This window comes from Hemiscyllium ocellatum, chromosome 8, assembly GCF_020745735.1.
Source record: "Hemiscyllium ocellatum isolate sHemOce1 chromosome 8, sHemOce1.pat.X.cur, whole genome shotgun sequence".
NCBI lineage: Eukaryota > Metazoa > Chordata > Chondrichthyes > Orectolobiformes > Hemiscylliidae > Hemiscyllium > Hemiscyllium ocellatum.
In genome coordinates, this window is record NC_083408.1 from 109,827,621 (window position 1) to 109,851,058 (window position 23,438).

At 44.0% G+C, this 23,438-nt stretch overlaps 2 protein-coding genes across 4 annotated transcripts in view; one reads left to right on the forward strand and one right to left on the reverse strand.

Annotated features, from left to right (window-relative positions):
- Nucleotides 1-23,231, reverse strand: part of efcab11 (EF-hand calcium binding domain 11) — a 98,629-nt gene extending 75,398 nt beyond the window's left edge. For 2 of the 3 annotated variants that reach the window (XM_060829455.1, XM_060829457.1), the window contains exons 1-3: nt 22,873-23,231; nt 6,284-6,379; nt 2,140-2,188 (exon numbers count right to left, since the gene is read on the reverse strand). In XM_060829455.1, coding sequence (XP_060685438.1) covers nt 2,140-2,188; nt 6,284-6,379; nt 22,873-22,950 — 223 coding nt within the window. In that variant the 5' untranslated portion in view covers nt 22,951-23,231. The remainder of the gene's footprint in view (nt 1-2,139; nt 2,189-6,283; nt 6,380-22,872) is intronic. The other variant, XM_060829458.1, reaches the window with a different exon arrangement.
- On the forward strand, nt 14,858-15,485 carry mrpl51 (mitochondrial ribosomal protein L51). The gene has a single exon (XM_060828583.1). It carries the CDS (start codon nt 14,884-14,886, stop codon nt 15,349-15,351), a length of 468 nt encoding a protein of 155 aa, XP_060684566.1. The 5' UTR covers nt 14,858-14,883; the 3' UTR covers nt 15,352-15,485.
- Nucleotides 23,232-23,438: the final 207 nt, after the last annotated feature.

The following is a 23,438-nucleotide window of genomic DNA, read 5'->3' on the forward strand; positions in this document are numbered from 1 at the left end:
ATATTCATTTAGTATCTCCCCCATTTTCTGTGGCTCCACACAAAGGCCGCCTTGCTGATCTTTGAGGGGCCCTATTCTCTCCCCAGTTACCCTTTTGTCTTTAATGTATTTGTAAAAACTCTTTGGATTCTCCTTAATTCTATTTGCCAAAGCTATCTCATGTCCCTTTTTGCCCTCCTGATTTCCCTCTTAAATATACTCCTACTTCCTTTATACTCTAAGGATTCACTCAATCTATCCTGTCTATACCTGACATATGCTTCCTTCTTTTTCTTAACCAAACCCTCAATTTCTTTAGTCATCCAGCATTCCTTATACCTAACAGCCTTTCCTTTCACCCTGACAGGAATATACTTTCTCTGGATTCTCGTTATCTCAGTTCTGAAGGCTTCCCATTTTCCAGACGTCCTTTTACCTGCGAACATCTGCCCCCAATCAGCTTTCGAAAGTTCTTGCCTTACACCATCAAAATTGGCCTTTCTCCAATTTAGAACTTCAGCTTTTAGATCTGGTCTATCCTTTTCCATCACTATTTTAAAACTAATAGAATTATGGTCGCTGGCCCCAAAGTGCTCCCCCACTGACACCTCAGTCACCTGTCCCTGCCTTATTTCCCAAGAGTAGGTCAAGTTTTGCACTTTCTCAAGTAGGTACATCCACATACTGAATCAGAAAATTGTCTTGTATGCACTTAACAAATTCCTCTCCATTTAAATCCTTAACACTATGGCAGTCCCAGTCCATGTTTGGAAAGTTAAAATCCTGTACCATACCAACTATGTTGCTGTGACATAGGAAACAGTCACCAATGCATACATTGCTAACAGCAGTGCAAGAGTGGCCAGACAGTCAATTTAAATTGATGATCATGATTGAGGGCTTCGTTTCTCCGGGAGGTGGGGTTTAACTTCTTTCAAGTAGCATTGATAGATATTTCACACTCATCCAAGCAGGCAGGTAGGGCCTCAGTTTTCAACCTCATCCAAAAGACTCACAGGCTGTATTCGTTCGGAGCTATTTGGTTGTCACGCTGCAACTGTGACACAGAACTATGGCTTGATTCTAATGTTACTAGCAAAAACTAGGCAAAAATTCTGCAATTAGCAGAATTATTACAAGGAGGCCATTCAGCCCACTGTGCCTGCACCAATTCCTGCCTTTTCCCCATATCCCTGCACATTATTTCTATCCAAATAATTATCCAATGCGTCTTAGAATCCTTCAATTGAATCTGCCCTCCACATCGCTATGTGAACAAACAATTTCTACAGTCTATCCAACACAGACGGCACTCTGCCTGTATTCCTGATGAAGGGCTTTTGCCCGAAATGTCGATTTTACTGCTCCTCAGATGCTGCCTGAACTGCTGTGCTTTTCCAGCACCACTCTAATCTAAACCCTAATGTTACTGTACAATTTGGTTAAGCAGGAAAGGGAGACCATCATTGGTTTGGTTTCAAAGGGAACTCCTGAACTGTTCGATCTAAACAACCCTTCACCTTAACTATTGGCTTTAATTTTTTTCAAGGAAGGTTGATGTACACTGAACAATAAACATTATTGTTTAAAAGGAATTCAAGCAGACAGAGTGTTACATCAATAGTAATTGGCTTCCAAAAGCACAGGCATGTTTCTCAACAGTCAGCTGTGGCTCAGCAGGCAGGGCACTCACCTCTGAACCAGAAGGTTGTTGAATTGAGACCAGCTAGAGAGTCTCGAGGGTGGAAATCGGAATTGAAAATGCCAGGGCAGTACTGAGGGAGTGCTACACAGCTGGAGGTGCAATATTTCATTAAGACATTTAGATGAAATCTGTCTGCCTTCTCAGTTGGGCAGAAAATTCTCTAACACCACTGAGTTAATTAGTTGATTACAAAATGGGAAAAGGAAACTAAATGGACTTGTCGCTTTGCAATTAGTAGAATTATTACAAGGAGGCCATTCAGCCCACTGTGCCTGCACCAATTCCTGCCTTTTCCCCATATCCCTACACATTATTTCTATCCAAATAATTATCCAATACCCTCTTAGAATCCTTCAATTGAAACTGTCTCCACATCGCTATGTGAACAAACAATTTCTACCGTCTATCCATCACAGATTTTATTTTTAAGAACAAAACATTGGGTGGTACAGTACCTGGCAAATTATTTTCCACTGCTCCAGCCATCATCATATCTGTCTCAAGCTGTAAAACATGATGGTAATAAAACAAAACTCAGTTTTACTGATTTTGTCCCATATGTAATCATTCTTAAATAACTACTAAAATGGCACAGTGCAAATGTGTCTGGAATCCAGGAACATTCAAACTCAGCACGATCCAAGACAAAGAGGGCTCCTTGATCAGCAGCCTACACTCCCACCTGCAACATTCACTCCCTCCACCACAGACATATTGTGGCAACAGGGAATAAATGATGTGGGAGTAGGGGGGTGATCTCCCAGTGGACTTCCCCTACCCAACATCCGATGCCTTGATCACACACTGTCCGCCTTTGATTGAAGGACCCACAACCCAGGGTTAATCCCAGCAGCAACAGATCAAAGCCCCTTAAGCAGTCCTTAATTTGCCACTTGAGGGCTTTAACTGATAGAAGGTCAGAAAGTTTGACCTTAGGCCTTTTCAGTCAGAACCGTGATAGATAGTTAGAACCCCGACAGTGTGGAAACAGGCCATTTTGCACAATAAATCCACACCGACTCTCCAAATAGCAGGCCACCCAGACTCACCTTCCTATTCTATCCCTGTAACCCTGCATTCCCCATGGCTAATCAATGTACCTGCACATTCCTACACACTATGGACAATTTAGCATGGCCAAGCCACCTAATCTGCACATCTTTGGACTGTGGGAGGAAACTGGAGCACCCGGAGAAATCCATGCAGACACAGGGAGAATGTGCAGACTCCACACAGAGTGTCGCCTGAGGCTAGAATTGATCCTGTGCCCTTGGCGCTGTGAGGTAGCAGTGCTAACTACTGAGCCAACATGCCACCCCAATGGTACATTTTGAGTATAATCACCAATGAATTAAAAGTTCACCTGCCAAAACCGGAAGAGCTGTCTCACCGATTAGTCAAGCAACAGCCTGACATACTCATTGACATACCTTACAGACAATGCCCCAGACACCATCCTCACCATCCCTGGATATGTCCTGTTTCACCATCAGGATAGACCCAGCAGAGGTGGCAGCTCAGTGGTATACAGTCAGGAGGGAGTTGCCATGGGTGTCCCCAACACTGACTCCAGACCCCATGAAGTCTCATGGCATCAGGTTAAACACCAACAAGCAAATCTTTTGCTGAGGGAGGCAAGAACACAATGTACTTGGGGTCTGGAACTTCCATGTCTATCACCAAGAATGGGCAATGGGTTCAAACAGCACTGAAACAGACCCTTCAGTCCAACTTGTCCATGCCGACCAGATATCCCAATCTGACCAAGTCCCATTTGCCAACATTTGGGCCATATCCTTCCAAACCCTTCCTGTTCATATACCCATCCAGATTCCTTTTAAATGTTGTAATTGTACCAGTCTCCACCACTTTCTCTAGCAGCTCATTCCATACATGCACCACCCTCTGTGTGAAGACCTCTCAGGTCCTTTTTGAATCTTTCCCCTCTCGCCTTACCCCTATGTCCTCTAGTTTTGGAGTCCCCTACCCTGGAAAAGAGACCTATCCATGCCCCTCATGATTTTATACATTTCTATAAGGTCACCCTGAAGCCTCTGACACTCGGGGGAAAAACGCCCAGCCAATCAACCTCTTCCTATAGCTCAAACCCTCCAATGCCAGCAAGATCCTTGTAAATCTTTTCTGTATTCTCCTTCCCAGAGCAGGGTGACCAGAATTGTACGCAGTATTCGATAAGTGGCCTCACCCAATAAACACTGGCCTTGTCACATCCCTGAACGAACATACGGGAAATCTGTGCACTGACTCCCAGTACACCAATGGTTCAATTTCTCTTCATTGTTTGCAAACCCCTCCAGAATCTCTGCTTCCCTCCAGTTTTAGTACATTCCAGATTTTAATCGCTTCACCACTGATGGCTGTGCTTTTATTAATGGATTCCCCGAAAATGCATAAACCCAGCTCCTTCCCCAGGTTTCTGGGCACTTGGCACTTGTCACACATTGCTCAGTGCCAAAATGTATCTGATGACACTCCTGTGACACACTTTGGGACAACATACCATCAGCCAATAGGAATGTTGTTGTTGCGAAGGATCTTCAGGCTGCTGCACAGTCCCAACTTTTTTGTTTGATTTGATTTATTATTGTCACATGTACCTCGGTACAGTGAAAAGCTTTGTTTTGCGTGCAGTACAGACAGAATCGTAACATACAAAGATCATAGGGTGATACAACAGAGCGAGAAATACAAAGTTTGGCTGCAAAGGTTACAAATGGCAAGATCAACATTGGATTTGAAATTGGGGGGTCCATTCAAAAATTAATAACAGGAGGGAAGAAGCCCATGAATAATCTTCAATTGTCCTCTTGATAAAATGCAAGATCCTGCTCAGAGGTTTCTCAAACAGAACCTAACTTCCATTTTGACAGAAGTGAGAGGCTGCCATCTGCTGTCCAAAAAAATTCATCAAACCATCTTTTACAAACTCAGCTCTGATCCAGCCTCATGGAAAAAGGGAGTGAGGGATTGATCTCAATGCAACAGAGTTTCAATTCCAACACATTCCACAAACAAGAATTCATCCAAGGCTCTGCTGCCTAAACTGGAATCAGTCATCACCTCCATGGTGCAGTCACGATGGGCTGAATGGTCTGCTTCAGCACTGTAACAACTCTAGGTTTCTGTGCTCACTAACTGGCACACACTCCTGATCCAGTAATGCCTCTGTTTTAAAATTCACGTCCGTGTTTCCAAATCCCTCTGTAGTCTCTATCTCATTCCATCCTTTTGTACTCTCCAACTCGAACAAGTCTGATTTGAAATCACTCCACCACTGCCAAGCCTGCCTGAATTCACACAGCTCAGCCCTAAGCTCCAAAATTTCCTGTGAATCCACACCCCACTTCCTCACAGGTGCTATTAGAAATATAATGCATGTCTTCCTGTGGTGAATCAAACTGATGCACAAGCCAAGGATTTTCCCTGATGTAGTATCCGCGGTGACTGTATAATTCCTTTATTCACAGAGGGTGGATGGAATGAACTGCCAGAGGATGTGGTGCAGGCTGGTACAATTGCAACATTTAAGAGGCATTTGGATGGGTATATGAATAGGAAGGGTTTGGAGAGATATGGGCTGGGTGCTGGCAGGTGGGACTAGATTGGGTTGGGATATCTGGTCGGCATGGACAGGTTGGACCGTACGGTCTGTTTCCATGCTGTACATCTCTGTGACTCTATGACTATTCAATGTTAAGGAGCAATAGCTAGATTATCTGTTAGAGATGGTCATTGCTTGGCACCCGTGTGGCCCAACTGTGTGCAATTCTGGTCATCACATTGTCAGGAGGATGTGATCGGACTGGAGGGCTTCAGGCTGGTGCCTGGGATGCAGCATTTCAGCAATGAAGCTGAATAGAGGTTGGATAAGTTAGAGCTTTTTTTACTTTGGAGCAGAGAAGGTTGAGGGGGGACCTAACTGAGGGGTATAACATTATGAGGGGATGGACAAGGTGGCTATTAAGTAGCTGTACCCCTTAGTAGAAGGGTAAGTACTAAGGAACATAATTTTAAAGTGAAAGGCAGCAGGCTTAGAGGGTATTTGAGGAAAAATGTTTTCACTCAGAGGGTGGTGGGGGCCTGAAATGCAATGCCTGGAAATGTAGCTGAAGCAGGAAACCTCCCAATCCTTAAAGAGTACTTGGATAGACTCGTGAAGTGTCATAACATTTGAGGGTCTGAACCTAGTGTAGCAAAAATGGGACTAATGTAAGTGCAGACTGGATGGGCTAAAGGGCTCTTCTGTACTGAAGGATTCTACAATCAAGGAATTATGGAAGCAAAAATGGATTTTAAAAAGTGGCTGCACACGATCAGTCCTGAATTACAGAGAATAGGGAAGACTCAGCCTGTGACAACCTTGCACAGGTATTACATTTGATAGCTTAGCAGTTCCCACAGATTCATTCTTGGCCTCAAGACTGAGTTGGCCTGATATTTTATGGTCAAGACCCTAGCTGGGGTTTGAACCTACAATCTCCAGGGACAGATGCAGGAACGATAACACAGCTGGTAGGACATTTTAAAGCCAGGTTTAAACAAGCTTGAGTGTGAATCATTGGGATGCAGCACTATTACCTTTGAAGGTTTATATCCAAACGCAGCTACCACCGCAACCTTGAGATCCTCTCTGCTCAGGTAGCCTTTTTGACCCAAATCACATTCCCGAAAAACCTGATTTATTTAAAAGGAAAAACAAAATCATCTTCAACTAGAGCCAAATAAAAACAGCTCACATGAAATCCAAACCGTACAAACCCTCCCCCAAAATATCAAAAGATTGCTTCATGTTCCAGGTACCTTTTGAACAAGAATCTTGATCATACAAAAGAGGAGGTAGCTATTTGGCTCATTCTGGGCTGGCTCATCAAGTAGGTAAAAACAATGACTGCAGATGCTGGAAACCATATTCTGGATCAGTGGTGCTGGAAGAGCACAGCAGTTCAGGCAGCATCCAAAGTGCAGCGAAATCGACGTTTCAGGCAAAAGCCCTTCATCAGGAAGATATCTTCAAGTAAGATATCTAATTAGTAAGACTTTCCCCCCAGTCTCTCTCCATTGCCATTAGTGATGAGAAGAGATACATTCTTGACGACCAGCCCAGACAGGATGGGCCAAAGGGCCTGATTTTTGTGTTGTATAAATGTTATGATTCATTGCTCTGCCAATGATCTTTTGCGGGATTTTTCAGCAGATTGTTTTCACATAGGAAGTGTGACAGATAGTGACCACTTCACTGGCTGTGAGGTTACAACAGTGGAAAAGGCAACTCTTTTAAATTTTGTCCAGCTTCAGAAGCAAGGTTGTCCTTCAAGGATTGGAAACAAGGCAGCAAGAGGCTGATGCAGAGAATTAGAGGTCTGGATAATGAGGAAAACTGGGAAGAAAGAGAGAGACCCAACAACAAATTATCTCACAGAGGCATCAAGACAGAGTTAAGGGATTGTCTAAAAGGTTAATGAAAAGATCTCATTGGAAGAACAAGACATGGGAGAATGATTCAAACCATCAATAATTAAGAATGGATCGGAGATCAGACAATTTGATTTTCATAGGATGTCAGGGGAGGGATGTTGGGAGAACACAAGATTCAGTTAAAAATACTTCTGGAGCTTGCAATATGAAGCATTTATAATTTTTTTCCGGGAAGACCTTCTACAGTGGGGCAAATGGATCAGCATATACAGTACTTACTTGATGGGCCAAGTGGCCTCATTGTGTGGTTGCTACAATTCCATGATTTATACACAGTAAAGGAAGTGACCTATGTAATGAAGAAATTAAAGATGTTGTTGAAGTTAATAGGAATTAATGGAAATAAAATGCTTTACAAGCAGCATTTGACGACATGCCAAGCACCTGAACAAAAATACTGTACAGAAATGCTCAGAACCTTAAAAGCCTCACAGCTGGATGGTAGCCAAACACCTGCCACAGAATCAGACAGGAAAAACGTAAAAACAAAGAGCAGGAACAGGTAATTCAGCCACTTGAGCCTGCTCCACCATTTAATATTATCATGGCTAATCTCATCTCAGCGTAGAAAGTGAGGACTGCAGATGCTGGAGATCAGAGCTGAAAATGTGTTGCTGGAAAAGCGCAGCAGTTTGGATGTTGCCTGACCTGCTGCACTTTTCCAGCAACACATTTTCAGCTCTAATCTCATCTCGGCCTCAACTCCACTTTACTGCCTGCTCCCTATAATCTTTCACCCCATTACTAATTTAAAAAAGAAACTGCCAATGTGGAAATCAGAAAAAAAAACCAGAAATCTCAGCAAGTCTGACAGCATAGAACATAGAAAAATACAGCGCAGTACAGGCCATTCAGCCCTCGATGTTGTGTCGATCCAAACCCACCTAACTTACACTAGCCCACTTTCCTCCATATGCCTATCCAATGCCCGTTTAAATGCCCATAAAGAGGGAGAGTCCACCACTGCTACTGGCAGGGCATTCCATGAACTCACGACTCGCTGAGTAAAGAATCTACCCCTAACATCAGTCCTATACCTACCACCCCTTAATTTAAAGCTACGCCCCCTCGTAATATCTGACTCCATACGTGGAAAAAGGTTCTCATGGTCAACCCTATCTAAACCCCTAATCATCTTGTACACCCTAAGCATCTGTGGAGAGAAATCAGATTTAACATTTCAGGTCGAGTGACTTCCTTAGAATTGGTGGTAGCTCGGAAAAGGCTGAAAATAAGGTGGGGTGGGAAGTCAATGATAGTGGCGATAACGCCTAAGACAGAGAAGAACAACTGGACAGAAAAACGGGTGGATAATGGTCAGCCCAGGAGAACGAATAGCTGCTAATGGGGATTATTAGTGGCTAACAATGGGCTGTGTGTAACAGCAGACCATATGATAAGGCCTAGTGTGTGGGGTTGGGGTAAGGACATGGGAGAAGGTGACTGAAGCTCTAAAATTGTTGAACTTGCTTTGAGTTCAGAAGGCCTTAGAACTCCCAAGCGGAAACGTAAGTGCTGTTCTTCCAGCTTGTGCCGATCTTCACTGGAGCACTGCATCAAGTCTGAGATGGGGATGTCGATCAGGGAACAAGGTGGTGTGTTGAAGTGGCAGGTAACCAGAAGCTCAGGGTCTTTTATGAGGACGGAACATAGGTGTTCTGTGAAACAGTTAACCCAATGTACAGGAGAGCACATTATGAGCAGTGAATGCAGTGGACTAGATTGAGTGAAGTACAGGTAAAGTGCTACTTCACCTGGAAGGCGTGTTTGGGCACTTGGATACAAATTTTAAAATCTGTTTACCTTCCCCTTAAATGTGATCGGTGCCCTGGGCCCATTGCACTCTAAGCAAGTGAATTCCACAAATTCACAACCCTTTAAGAGAAGTAATTCCTCCTCATTTTTTTTTAAATCTGCCACCTCTTAACCTCAAATTATGACCTCTCTTTCTGGATTAACCCACAGGAAAACCATTAATCTTGTCAATTCCCTTTAGCATTTGAAAGATCTCAATTAGATCTCCTCGCATCCTTCTCAACATTAGTGAGTATAGGCCTAAACTGCTCAATCTTTCCTCATTAAAACACACCTGACTGCAGAACCAGTCAAAGCTCAAACACTCAACCTACAACAGACAAAGAAAACTCAGACTACCACAGGAACAGACCAGAAGTCTTGAAAAGCAATACAAACAGGGAGACAGATCAGCCAACTAATCAGCACTCTCCTCTCAAGCTTTTGCCCTTGAATTTGTATTCTTGTGAATTCTTCGTGGAATTCACTTGCTTAGAGTGCAATGGGCCCGGGGCACTGAACACATTTAAGGGGAAGGTAAACAGATTTTTAAATTAGTATCCAAGGGCCCAAACACACCTTCCAGGTGAGGTAGCACTCTACCTGCACTTCACTCAATCTAGTCCACTGCACAAGTATAAAAGTTATAGTCTCCTATTTATATCCTCACAAACCTACATCTTGATAACAACATCCTAGAATTCCTAAGTTAGAATCCTGATATTGGTAAACATTAAAAAAGTTGTGTGTGTTGAGTTTGAAAACTCCTGGTGAAAAGGACATTTCATTACACAACTTATTGGTGTTAGTTATCAGTATCAATGATTTGGAATGAGAATGCACAAGGCATGATTAGTAAATTTGCAGATTACACAAAAATGGGTGGGTATCATGGACAGTGAGGAAGGTGATCAGAAGTTGCAGCAGGACCTCGATCAGCTGAGGAACTGGGCTGAGAAATGGCAATGGAGTTATAAATGTGAGGTCTTGGATTTTAGAAAGTCAAATCAGGGTAGGAGTTTCATGGTGAATGGGAGGGCCTTAAGGAGTTTAGTGGGACAGAGGGATTTTGCAGTTCAAGTGTACGGTTCTCTGGAAGTAAAGTTACAGGTCGATGGGGCAGTGAAGAATGCTTTTGGCATGTAGGCCAGATCAGGCAAGGGAACATTGTTTTCCCCTCTAGAGGGCATATGGGAACCAGATGTTTTCATTTTTAAAAAATAAAAAGATAATTGATAATAGTTTGATGGCACCATAGCCAGTCTAAAGTTCCAGAGTGAATCACGTTTTAACCAAAGCAGTATTGAACCAATACCTGCAATGTTAGTCGGGGCCTCTATATTGCTGCACAGTGAGGTTAACACTTTGTCACCATTTACAGGTTATCACTATTTACTGGACAGTTTGCCTGCTTTCAGCATCCCCCTTCTATTCTGACACCAAGTCAGGGTGGTGGTGGAGAGTTGGAGGCCTGTGACCAGTGGAGTCCCACAAGGATCGGTGTTGCGTCCAATACTTTTCCTCATTTATATAAACGATTTGGATGTGAGCGTAAGGGGTATAGTTAGTAAGTTTGCAGATGACACCAAAATTGAAGGTGTAGTGGACAGCGAAGGAGGTTACCTCAGATTACAACAGGGTCTGGACCAGATGGCCAATGGGCTGAGGAGTAGCAGATGGAGTTTAATTTAAATAAATGAGAGGTGCTGCATTTTGGGAAAACAAATCTTAACAGGACTTACACTTTTAATGGTAAGGTCCTGGGGAGAGCTGTTGAACAAAGAGGCCTTGAAGTGAAGGTTCATAGCTCCTTGAAAGTAGAGTCGCAGGTAGATAGGATAGTGAAGAAGGCATTTGCTATGCTTTTCTTTATTGGTCAGAGCATTGAGTACAGGAGCTTGGAGGTCATGTTGCAGCTGTACAGGACATTGGTTAGGCCACTGTTCGAATATTGTGTGCACTTCTGGTCTCCTTCCTATTGGAAGGATGTTGTGAAAAGTGATAGAGTTCAGAAAAGATTTACAAGGATGTTGCCAGGGTTGAGCTACAGGAAGAGGTTGAATAGGCTGGGGCTGTTTTCCCTGGAGCGTCAGAAGCATAGAACAATACAGTGCAGAACAGGCCGTTTGGCTCTCGTTGTTGCACTGACCTGTGAACTAATCTAAGCCCATCCCCTACACAATTCCATCATCATCCATGTGCTTATCCAAAGACTGTTTAAATGTCCCTAATGTGGCTGCGTTAACTACATTGGCAGGTAAGGCATTCCAGGCCCTTATCACTCTCTGAGTAAAGAACCTGCCTCTGACATCTGTCTTAAATTTATCACCCCTCAGTTTGTAGCTATGCCCCCTCGTATAAGCTGACATCATCATCCCTATCTAATTCTCTGACCATCTTGTATGTCTCTATCAAATACCCTCTTAGCCTTCTTCTCTCCAATGAGAACAGACCCAAGTCTCTCAGCCTTTTCTCATAAGACCTTCGCACAGGACCACGCAACATCCTGGTAAATCTCCTCTGCACCTTTTCCAATGCTTCCATATCCTTCCTGAAATGGGGTGACCAGAATTGGACACAATATTCCAAATGCGGCTGCACTAGCGTTTTGTATGGTTGCAGCATGACATTACGGTTCCAGAACTCAATCCCTCTACGAATGAAACCTAACACACTGTATGCCTTCTAAATAGCACTATCAACCTGGGTGGCAACTTTCAGGGATCTATGCACATGGTCACCAAGATCCCTCTGCACATCCACATTACCAAGAATCTTTCCATTGCCCCAGTACTCTGCCTTCCTGTTATTCTTCCCAAAGTGAATCACCTCACATTTATCTGCATTGAACTCCATTTGCCACCTCTCAGCCCAATTCTGCAGTTTATCCAAGTCCCCCTGCAACCTGCAACATTCTTCCACATTGTCCACTACTCCACCGACTTTAGTGTCATCTGCAAACTTACTAACCCATCCACCTCTGCCTGTGTCCAAGTCATTTATTAAAATGACAAATAGCAGTGGTCCAAAAACAGATCCTTGTGGCACACCACTAGTAACCAGACTCCAGGCTGAATATTTTCCATCAACCACCACTCGCTGCCTTCTTCCAGAAAGCCAGTTTCTAATCCAAACTGCTAAATCACCCTCAATCCCATGCCTCTGCATTTTCTCCATCAGCCTACCATGTGGAACTTATCAAAGGCTTTACTGATATCCATGGTAGGGCAGTTGACGTGATGTTCTTGAGCAAGGACACAACATTTGCAATCCTCCAGTCCTCTGGTACTAAACCTGTAGACAATGATGACTCAAAGATCAAGGTCAAAGGCTCCGCCATCTCCTCCCTAGCTTCCCAGAGAATCCTTGGATAAATCCCATCAACACAGGGGACCTGTCTATTTTCACTCCTTCTAGAATTGATAACACCTCTTCCTTACTAACCGCAATCCTTTCTAGTCTAATATCCCATATCTCAGTCTTCTCCTCTGCTATATTCTCCTTTTCCTGAGTGAAAGCAGATGAGAAATATTTGATCTCCACAGGGTTCACACACAACTTCCCATGTCTGTCTTTGGCTGGTTCTATTCCTGCCTTAGTCTTCCTTTTATTCCTCACATACCTATAAAAGGCTTTCGGGTTCTCCTTTATTCTACCTGCTAAAGACTGCTCGTGTCCTCTCTTTGCTCTTCTTAGCTCTCTCTTTAAATCCTTCCTAGCTAATCCGTAACCCTTCATCGCCTCATCTGAACCATCTCATCTCAACTTCGCATAAGCCTCCTTCTTCCGCTATAAGAGATGCAATTTCTGTATTAAACCAGGATTCCCTTACCTTATCACTTCCTCCCTGCCTGACAGGGACATATCTATCAAGGACATTCAATATCTGTTCCTTAAACCAGCTCCACATTTCGATTGTCCTATCCCCTCATTTTTCTATCCCATCCTATGTATCCTAAGTCGTGCCTAAATGCATTATAATTGCCGGTCCCCCATCTATAATTCTTGCACTGTGGCATGTACCCTTTCCATCGCTAAACTAATCGGAACCGAATTACGGTCACTCTCTCCAAAATACTCACCTACAACTAAATCAAACACATGGCCTGGTTAATTACCAAGCACCAGATCCAGATCCTCTTGTCGGCCCTTCGACATACTGTGTCAGTAAACCCTCCTGTACACATTGGACAAAAACTGATCCATCTGACTTACTATAGTTATAGCATTTCCAGTCAATGTTGGGGAAGTTAAACTCCCCCATAATGACCACCCTAATATTTTCACTCCTCCCCAGAATCATTTTGTCGATCCTCTCCTCCACCTCCCTGAAACTCTGAGGAGGCCAATAAAACACTCCCAACAATATGACCTCTCTTCTCCTGTTTCTACTTCAGCACATACCGCTCCAGTAGACGAGTCCTCGTCAAAAGTTCTTTCAGCCATCGTTATACTGTCCATGACTATCAAGGCCACACCTTCCCCCCCCTTTTACCACCATCCCTGTCCTTAATGAAAGATCTAAATCCTGGAACCTGCAACATCCATTCCTGAGCCTGCTCTATCCATGTCTCCGAAATGGCCACAACATCGAAGTCCCAGGTATTTATCCATGCTGCAAGCTCACATATCTTATTCCAGATACTTCCAGCATTGAAGTAGACACACTTGCTGTCTGCCAGCACATTCCTATGACTGTGAAATCCTGTCCCTGTCCTCCCTACTCTCGATTTGGAGATGCCAATGTTGGACTGGGGTGTACAAAGTTAAAAATCACACAACACCAGGTTATAGTCCAACAGGTTTAATTGGAAGCACACTAGCTTTCGGAGCGATGCCTGATCACCTGATGAAGGAGCGTTGCTCCGAAAGCTAGTGTGCTTCCAATTAAACCTGTTGGACTATAACCTGGTGTTGTGTGATTTTTAACCTTGTACTCCCTACTCTCATCCTCCTGTGCACTGGAACTATACCTCAGGTTCCCATCCCCTGCTGAGCTAGTTTAAACCCACCCAAATAGCACCAGCAAATTTCCCACCCAGGATATTAGTACCCCTCTGGTTCAAGGTTTAGGGTGAGAGGGGAAAGATATAAAAGAGACCTAAGGGGCATTTTTTTCACCCAGAGGGTGATACATGTGTGGAATGAGCTGCCAGGGGAAGTGGTGGAGGCTGGTACAATTACAACATTTAAAAGGCTTTTGGATGGGTATATGAATAGGAAGGGTTTGGAGGGATATGGGCCGGGTGCTGGCAGGTGGGACTAGATTGGGTTGGGATATCCGGTCAGCGTGGAGGAGTTGGACCGAAGGGTCTATTTCCATGTTGTACATCTCTATGACTCTAAGTCAAGGACACCTGGTTGTAGTCCAACAGGTTTATTTAAATCACATGTTTTTGATTTGGAATGACTTCACCTGACAAAGGGACAGCCCCCCAAAAGCTTGTGATTTCAAATAAACCCGTTTGACTATCCCCATGGCGTTGTGTGACTTCTGAATTTAATCGGCGGAGGTGGGTACTGCAGATACTAGAGATTAGAGAGGTGCTGGAAAAGCACAGGTCGGGCAGCATCTGAGGAGCAGGAAAATTGACATTTCGGACAATGATGAAGGGCCTTTGCCCGAAACGTCGATTCTCCTGCTCCTTGGATGCTGCCTGACCTGCTGCGCTTTTCCAGCAACACATTTTCAGCTCTGATCTCCAGCATCTGCAGACCTCACTTTCTCCTGTGAATCAGGAGAGCCCTGTTCAAGTCTGACCTGCTGTAGAGGAGAGAGCCTGAACAGGTTTTTAAAAAGTACTATTATTTACTACCCACAGCAGCAAGAGTTGCACCCTAGTGCTCAGAGACAACTATCAATGCAACGTCAGAAAGGAAGTGCATACAAAAGCCACCGGGTGGAGCCTATGCACACTCTACTGCAGTTTCAATTTCAAATTCTCTGCAAAACAAATGGCATGGCGGTGTCCAGGAGACATTGGCCTGCGGTGGCTTCGCTTCTCCGTTGGGGTTGGACGGCTCTGAGTGGGGGCTGCCCGTCCTTCACCTCCCAGCGGCCGTTCAGCCTCGGCGTGCCGGCTTCCATCCGGATGCACGCCATTCCCAAGCCGAGAGCGGCGGACCGGTGGACGGAGAAGAGGGCGATGTTCGGCGTGTTCGACAACGTGGGGATCCTGGGCGGCTTCGCCGTGCACCCCCGCGCCCTGATCCGCGGCCCCGCCTGGCTCCGCGGCTTCAGGGGCAACGAGCTGCAGCGCTGCCTGAGGAAGAGACGCTTCGTGGGCGAGCGAATGTTCGAGGCCGACCTTCACAACCTCAACAAGAGAATCCGCTACCTCTACAAACGTTTCAATCGATACGGGAAAATGCGATAGACCGTCCCCAGAGGCCAGCACAGTCCCGGGGAAAAACAAACTCGTGAAAGCTTTTCTCAAGTTGGACTTTAAAGAGCTACTTTAGCTGCAGAGTTCTCAAACCCTAAATAAATGCAAATTGTTACACAGTCCAACTTGACTGTCTCTTTTTTCCTTCCATTTTAGAACATGCCCGTGTTAGACTGTGGTGGACAAGGTCAGAAGTATTGGGGAAACCGGCCGCCTACTTGCAGAACGTTTCAGGGAACACCTCTGGGACGCCCGGACCAACCAACCCAACCACCCCGTGGCTCAACACTTTAACTCTCCCTCCCACTCCACTGAGGACATGCAGGTCCTTGGACTCCTCCATCGCCAGAACATAACAACACGACGGTTGGAGGAGGAGCGCCTCATCTTCCGCCTGGGAACCCTCCAACCACAAGGGATGAACTCAGATTTCTCCAGTTTCCTCATTTCCCCTCCCCCCACCTTGTCTCAGTCGAATCCCTCAAACTCAGCACCGCCTTCGTGACCTCTCCGCCCCCACCCCACTCCGGTCAATCACCCTCATCTTGACCTCCTTCCACCTATCACATCTCCATCACCCCTCCCCCCTACCTTTTATCTTAGCCTGCTGGACACACTTTCCTCATTCCGGATGAAGGGCTTATGCCCGAAACATCAAATTTCCTGTTCCTTGGATGCTGCCTGACCTGCTGCGCTTTTCCAGCAACACGTTTTCAGCTCAGAAGTCACAAGACACCAGGTTATAGTCCAACTGTAGGAGGTATGGTTAGCAAATTTGCAGATGACACCAAGACTTGGAGGTGTAGTGGACAGCGAAGAAGGTCACCTTGGAGTACAACAGGATTTTGATCAGATGGGTCAATAGGCCGATGCGTAGCGGATGGAGTTTAATTTGGATAAATGTGAGGCGCTGAAAGGCAAATCAGAGCAGGACTTATACACTTAATGGTTAAGGTCCTGGGGAGCGTTGCTGAACAAAGAGACCTTGGAATGTAAGTTCATGGTTTCTTGAAAGTGGAGTCACTGGTAGATAGAATAGTGAAGGCAGTGTTGGTAATACAACAGTGAAGGCAGCGTTTGGTATGCTTTTATTGATCAGTATGTTAAGTATAGGCGCTGGGAGGAAATGTTGTAGCTGCCACTTTTGGAATACTGCGTGCAATTCTGGTCTCATTGCTTTGGAAGGATGTAGTGAAACTAGAAAGGGTTCAGAAAAGACTTACAAGGACATTGTCAGAGGTTTGATCCAAAGAGGGGAGGCTGAATAGGCTGGAGCTATTTTCCATGGACGTCGGAAGTGAGTGTTTATAAAACCATGAGAGGGGCATCGATAGGGTAAGTAAACATGATCTTTTCCTTGGGTTGGGGAAGTCCAGAACTACAGGGCATGGGTTTAAGGTGAGAGGTGAAAGATTTACAAGGGACCTATGGGACAACTTTTTCACACAGAAGGTGGTGTTTGTATGGAATGTGCTGCCAGAGGGAGTGGTGGAGGCTGGTACAATTACAACATTTAAAAGGCATCTGGATGAGTGTATGAATAGGAAGGGTTTGGAGGGATATGGGCCAAATACTGACAAGTGGGACTAGATTAGGTAAGGATATCTGGTCGGCTTGGACCGAAGAGTCTATTTCTGCGCTGTATATCTGACTCTATAGCAGGTTCATTTGAAATCACAAGCTTTCAGAGCTTTGTCAGGTGAAGTGGAGGGAAGCACACCGGCACAGCATTTATAGGCAGAGAGATCAAAAGATCATACAAATGTCGTGAGTGGAGTGTCAACAGGCTTAATAACAAGTCTCTGCAAATAAAGGGATGACCTATAATGTGATTAATTGAGACAGAGAGATAATTAGAAAATAATTAAAAAGATAGTGCTGGAGACAAACTAAATGTCTGGAATTGCATGACAGGTATAAGGGTCTGTGCCAAGTACCTAACTAAAGTGACATGTAACCCAAAACCCTACAAACGAAGGTAGAGAGAGAGATCATAACTTATCAAGATGATGGTGCCAATACAGACAAGAAAGAGAGTATTTACAGATACAGAACAGTATGGTGGGGTTGCATGTATGACATTAACCCCAAGATAATGGTTGAGGCCATCTTCATGGGTATGGAACTTGGATATCTGTTTCTGTTCAGAGATTCTGCATTGTTGTGTATCTCAAAGATTATCTTGGAGGATGCTTACCCAAAGATCAGAAGCTGAATGTCTTTGACCGCTGAAGTGTTCCCTGATTGGGAGGGAACATTCCTTTCTGGCAATTGTGTGGTGTCCATTCATCTGCTGCTGTAGCATCTGCATGGTCTCACCAATGTACCATGCCTCAGGGCATCCTTGCCTGCAGCATATGAGGCAAACAACATTGGTCAAGTCACAAGAGGATCTGCTATGTGGTGAGTGGTGTTCCCATATGTAATAGTAGCATCTGTGTTGATGATCTGGCATGTCTTGTAGAGGTTGCCATGGCAGGGTTGTGTGGTGTTGTGGTCGATGTTGTCCCAAAGGCTGTGTAGTTTGCTGCCAGTGATGGTCTGTTTCAGGTAAGGCAGTTGTTTGAATGCCAGAAGTGGTGGTGTATAAATGACCTTAGCGAGATGTTCCAACATGTCATCAATATGAACATCTCGTTAAAATCATCCCGACACCACCACTTCTCACCTTCAAACAACCACCTTACCTTAAGCAGACTATCATTTGCAGCAAACTACCCAGGCTTCAGGGCAACATCGACCACAACACCACACAACCGTGCCATGGCTACCTCTGTAAGATATGCCAGATCATTGACTTGGATACTACTATCACACGTGGGAACACCACCCACCATGTATGTGGCAGATACTCCTTTGTTTCAGCCAGTGTAATTGTCTACCTCATGCTGCAGGCAAGGATGTCTCAAGGCATGGTAAACTGGTGAGACCATGTAGATGTTATGGTAACGGATAAATGGACACAATGCAACAATTGCCAGAAGTGAATGTTCCCTCCCAGTTGGGGAACACTTCAGCGGTCAAAGACACTCAAGCCTCCGATCTTTGGGTAAGCATCCTCCAAGGCAACCTTACAGACACACAACAATGCAGAATCGTCAAGCAGAAACAAAGCCAAATTCCATACCCATGAAGTTGGCCTGAACTGCGATTGTGGGTTGATGTCACGCTACAATACAAATCACGTCATGATACTGTTCTGTATCTTCCTTACTTGTCTATTTTGACACAATCACCTCGATAACTGGTAATGTTTCTACATTAGTTTGTCGGGTTTTGGATTACTTGTTACTTTGGTTAGACCCTCAGCAAGTGGCTCTGACATCTATCATGTTATTCCAACCATTTGGTTTGTCTCCAGCACCATCTTATTTTTACGTTCTTGTAATTATCTCTCTGCCTCAATTAATCAGATTCAAGATAATCTCTTCACTTGCTATTCATCTTTTGACACTTTACTCACACAGTCTGATACTTTTGATCACCTGCAAAGACTTGCATTCAGCCTGTCAAAGCTCCACTCACAGCATTTGTACTATCTGTTGATCTCTCTGTCTATAAATTCTGTGCCGCGTGCTTCCCTCCACCTCACCTGACGAAGCAGCAGCACTCCGAAAACTTGTGATTTCAAATAAACCTGTTGGACTCTAACCTGGTGTTGTGACTTCTGACCATTTTAGAACCACTTGATCTATTTCAGTTATTTATTTTTTACAATGACACCAATGTTATTTCCAGCAGGAAAATCCATGTAATCATTCCATAGGTTTTCAAGGTAACATCAACACTGTGGCTTGGGGTGGGGGGTTTAACTTGACAGCAACTGTCTTTGCTGCAGGGGCCTTCCTTATGCCTGGTCAGTGTTTGACAACTCTTTGTTCTGACAGCTCGCCTTGGGAGAAGATCAGCAATGTGAATCTCAATGTATCCTGGCGCATAACTAAACAGAGATCTTCCCATGACATGGAAAGACTGGAGGAGCTGGGGCTGGCCTCCTGTAAACAGAGGCTAGGAATTCTATAGCCAGTAACTGAGCTGACTACCCAGAGCCTGTCAATTATCTACAAGGCATCAGTCAGGAACTTGCCTGGATGAGTGCAGCTCCAACAACATTTGAGAAGCTTTACATCATCCAAGACAAAGCAGCTTGTTTGATTGGCACTACATTCACAAACATTCGCTCCCTCAATCACTGACACTCAGTAGCACAGTGTGTACTACCTACAAGATGACAAGCTTGTAAAAATTAGGACAAGGGCTGCAGATATACAGGAACATCACAACCTGCAACTTCCCCTCCAGGTCACTCAGCATCCTCACTTAGAAATATATTACCATTCCTTCAATGTTGCTGGGTCAAAATCATTGAATTCTCTCCCTATTGGCATTGTGGGTCTATCCATAGCACGTGGACGGCAGGGTTTCAAGGAAGCAGCACAATATCATCTTCTCAAGGGCAACTAGGGATGAGCAACAAATGCTGGTCCAGCTAGTGACACCTATATCTCATGAATAAATTAAAAAAGAATAACAGGAGACAAAGAGAAGAGTTGCTGCATTTCTCAAAAGCATGGAATGCTTAGATCAAGCAGGTAAACATAAAACATGTGATTAGTGAAAGAAACAGCAGTGGCATGAGGAAAGCCTTCCATATACAATGGGTGGTTAGGAGTTGGAGTGCAGCACCTGACAATGGTGGATACAGATTCATGAGGACTGCTCAAAAGGGAACTGGATAAATAGCCCCAAGAGAACAGAGAATGCAGAGATGTGGCAATGAGTGGATTCCTTTTCGAAAGAGCTGGGTTGAATAGCCTGCGTCAATATGGCAATTTTTAATAGTTGGAGGTATTAACATTTCAGTCTATCCAGTTTGCTTTTCTCAGAACCAAGTCTGAGAGTTTATGTCCTATTCTAAAACATTACACATGTAGCCCCTGTAAAGTCTCCAATCCATCCCCGGGCATTGTTGTGCTGTCAAACATGCTGGATTTTGAATGTGATGCTAAACCGAGGCCTCCAACTGTAAAATAAAGAACTCCACACCACTATTTCAAGGGACAAACCTGGTTAATATTTATCGTTTTACCAACTTAGAGTTAGAGTAGTAATACACCACAGAAACAAACCGGTCTGTCCAACTCGTCCACGTCCACCAAGTTTCCCAAAGTAAACTAGTCCTCTGCATTTGGCCCATATCCCTCTAAACCCTTACTCTTCACACACTTAGTCAAGTGTCTTTTAAACATTATAACTGCACCTGTATCCACCATTTCTGGCAGTTCATTCCACACACAACCACCCTCTGTGTGAGAAAGCTGCCCCTCAGGTCCCTTTTAAACCATTCTCCTCTCACCTTAAAAATATGCCGCCTAGTTTTGAACTCCCCCTCCCCACCAACCTAGGGAAAAGATCCTTGCTATTCACCTTATTTATGCCCCTCACAATTTTATAAACCTGCATAAGGTCACCCCTCAATCTCATACGCTCCATTGAAAAAAGTTCCAGCCTATCCAACCTCCTTATAACTTAAACCCTCCAATCCTGGCAAATCACTCCTGAACCCCCTCCAATTTAATAATATCCTTCCCACAGTAGGGCCAGAACTGTATACAGTACTGCAAAAGTATCCTCACCAATGTCCTGTACAGTCTCAACATGATGCCCTAATTCCTATACACAATGATCTGAATCTAGCTAAATTGTACCATTAATTGAGGCCAAGTTGAGGCTTAACTTGCGTATTTTGGGTCTTATTTTGGTTGCTACATGCTGTGATTATACAATGGCTTTAAGAGGTGTATTTTGTCCTGCTTATTCTAAAAAAAAGGTTGAAACAGACGATGAGCAGTCTGTTCCAAGCCAATTAGGTAAACAGCTTGTGAGCTGTTGGGTGGAACAGCTTGGGTGTTTTTCTTTAAGGGTGGAACAATAGAAGCAGCATGAAGGGGTGGGTTCAAGCTCCCACAGAACCAGGATTTTAGTTTAACTTTCAGCAGCTGTTGGGGTCTTGAAGCTAGATGTGAAAGTAATTATTCCTCTCTCTCAAAGAGAAAAGCTAGAGTGCTGTCTGCTGGGAGAATTGCATGAGACTATCTATTTTACAGAATTTGCATTTGCAAGGGGTGTGTTTTATTGGTTACTATATCGAAACAGTTACTGTTTAGTAGGTAAGTAATCTGTTATTCTGTAAAGTTTTCTAACAGAGTTAAACTATTCCAATTCTTCACTCATTTGCTGTATTTTAACTACAGTGTAAGAATGAAGTGTGTTTTGCTTCAAGCCTGTTAGTTTGACCAATCGAACTGCATCTGGAGCACAACACCCTCTAAAATACGTTCGGGTCTATGTTATCTTAATATATTTTGAGAGGGTTTGGTCTGGTCCGTAACAATGCAATAAAGTCTAAATAATTGTTTCAGTATTTGATTGTCTGTGAGATTTCTTAACAAGGAGCCAAATTAAAGGTAACTTATGCTAAGTTTACTCATAACATAGTGCATGAAACACAGTAAGTTAATATGTAGGTACAGTAAGCAAGCAGGGCCGCAAGTTGAATGGTAAGGTATATTGGGAGGGGAACTGAGTACAACAATAGGGCGATATGCTTTAGTTACACAGGTACTGATGAGACCGTATCTGGAGGACTGTGTACAGTATTGATCTCCTTATTTAAGGAAGGATGTAAATATGTTTGGAGACAGCTCGGAGAATATTGACCAGACTAATATCTGGAAAGGGTACAATATTCTGAAGACAGGATGGATGTAGAGAAGCTATTCCCTCTATACAGTTACTGCTTAAAAATAAAAGGGTTGCCCAATTAAGACAGAAAATATTTTTTTCATAGGTTGAATGTCTTTGGATCGCTCTCCTTTAAAAAGTGAAGGAAGCTGAGGCTTTGAGTACTTGAAGGCAGAAGTAGATAGAAACTCTGGCAGTAGTGGGTCTCAAATGCATCCTCTGTTGAGACTAGAAATAGAGTTCAGCATCTTCACTCACATGACCGCAGTATGACAGAGTTAGATTCTTGATATGCACGGGGATGAGAGGACATTGGGTATAGGGTGAATCGCAAAATGATCAGACTAGTCATAATTGTATCGAATGGTGAAGCAGACTCAAGTACTCCTGCTCCTAATTATACGGTCACATTTGTCTCATTGCTGTTGTTGACGTCTTACTGCCTGCAAATTGGTTGTGTTTTATTAAACACAACAACTTTGTTCAAATGGACAATAAAGTGTTTCTGAATGTCTCAGGACATCAAAAGCAACAAATAAATACAAGCTGAAAGATCATTGACAATGAAGGCAAAATCACTCCATTTGATTTAAAGTTGAGAGGTTTTACGGTTAAAACACCTTAATAGTGAGGAAATAACTATATTTACTGAGAAATAGATTCACCAGTTCCCCCAGGGAGCCCTGCTGTTTTGGAGATAGGTTGTGGGAGAGCCCTGACAGTAATAATGAAATGGTTTCTCTATCAACTGGGCTCAGTGCTACCTACCGTAACAAAGTGACATTTCTCCAAGTCAGTGACTATCCTCTCTTCATCAGCAGTACAAAGCTGTGCTCGATACATCATATGTCCAGAAAGCAACAAGTCAGATCACACAAACTTGTTACCGTCACCCTCTCTGTTACAGACCTGACCCTCCTCTTCAATGTTATAATACTTATCCTCTCCTCTCAAATCTGTCCCCTCACTCCCATTGATACTCATTCATTCACAAACTCACTGTTACTCTCACCCACACTCTTACTGACCTTGACTGTTAGCCAGTCATGACCCTCAGTGTGACTCTCCACAACCCTCGCTGTTACCCTCTCCACTGTTTTTCTAATTGGCCCTTACCCACACCCTCGCTGTTTACTGTTACTCCCCCTGACCCCCACTGTTACTATTATTCCCCTGATCCCCACTGTTACTCACCCTCACTGTTACTATTATTCCCCTGACCCCCACTGTTACTCACCCTCACTGTTACTATTATTCCCCTGACCCCCACTGTTACTCACTCTCACTGTTACTATTATTCCCCTGACTCCCACTGTTACTCACCCTCACTGTTA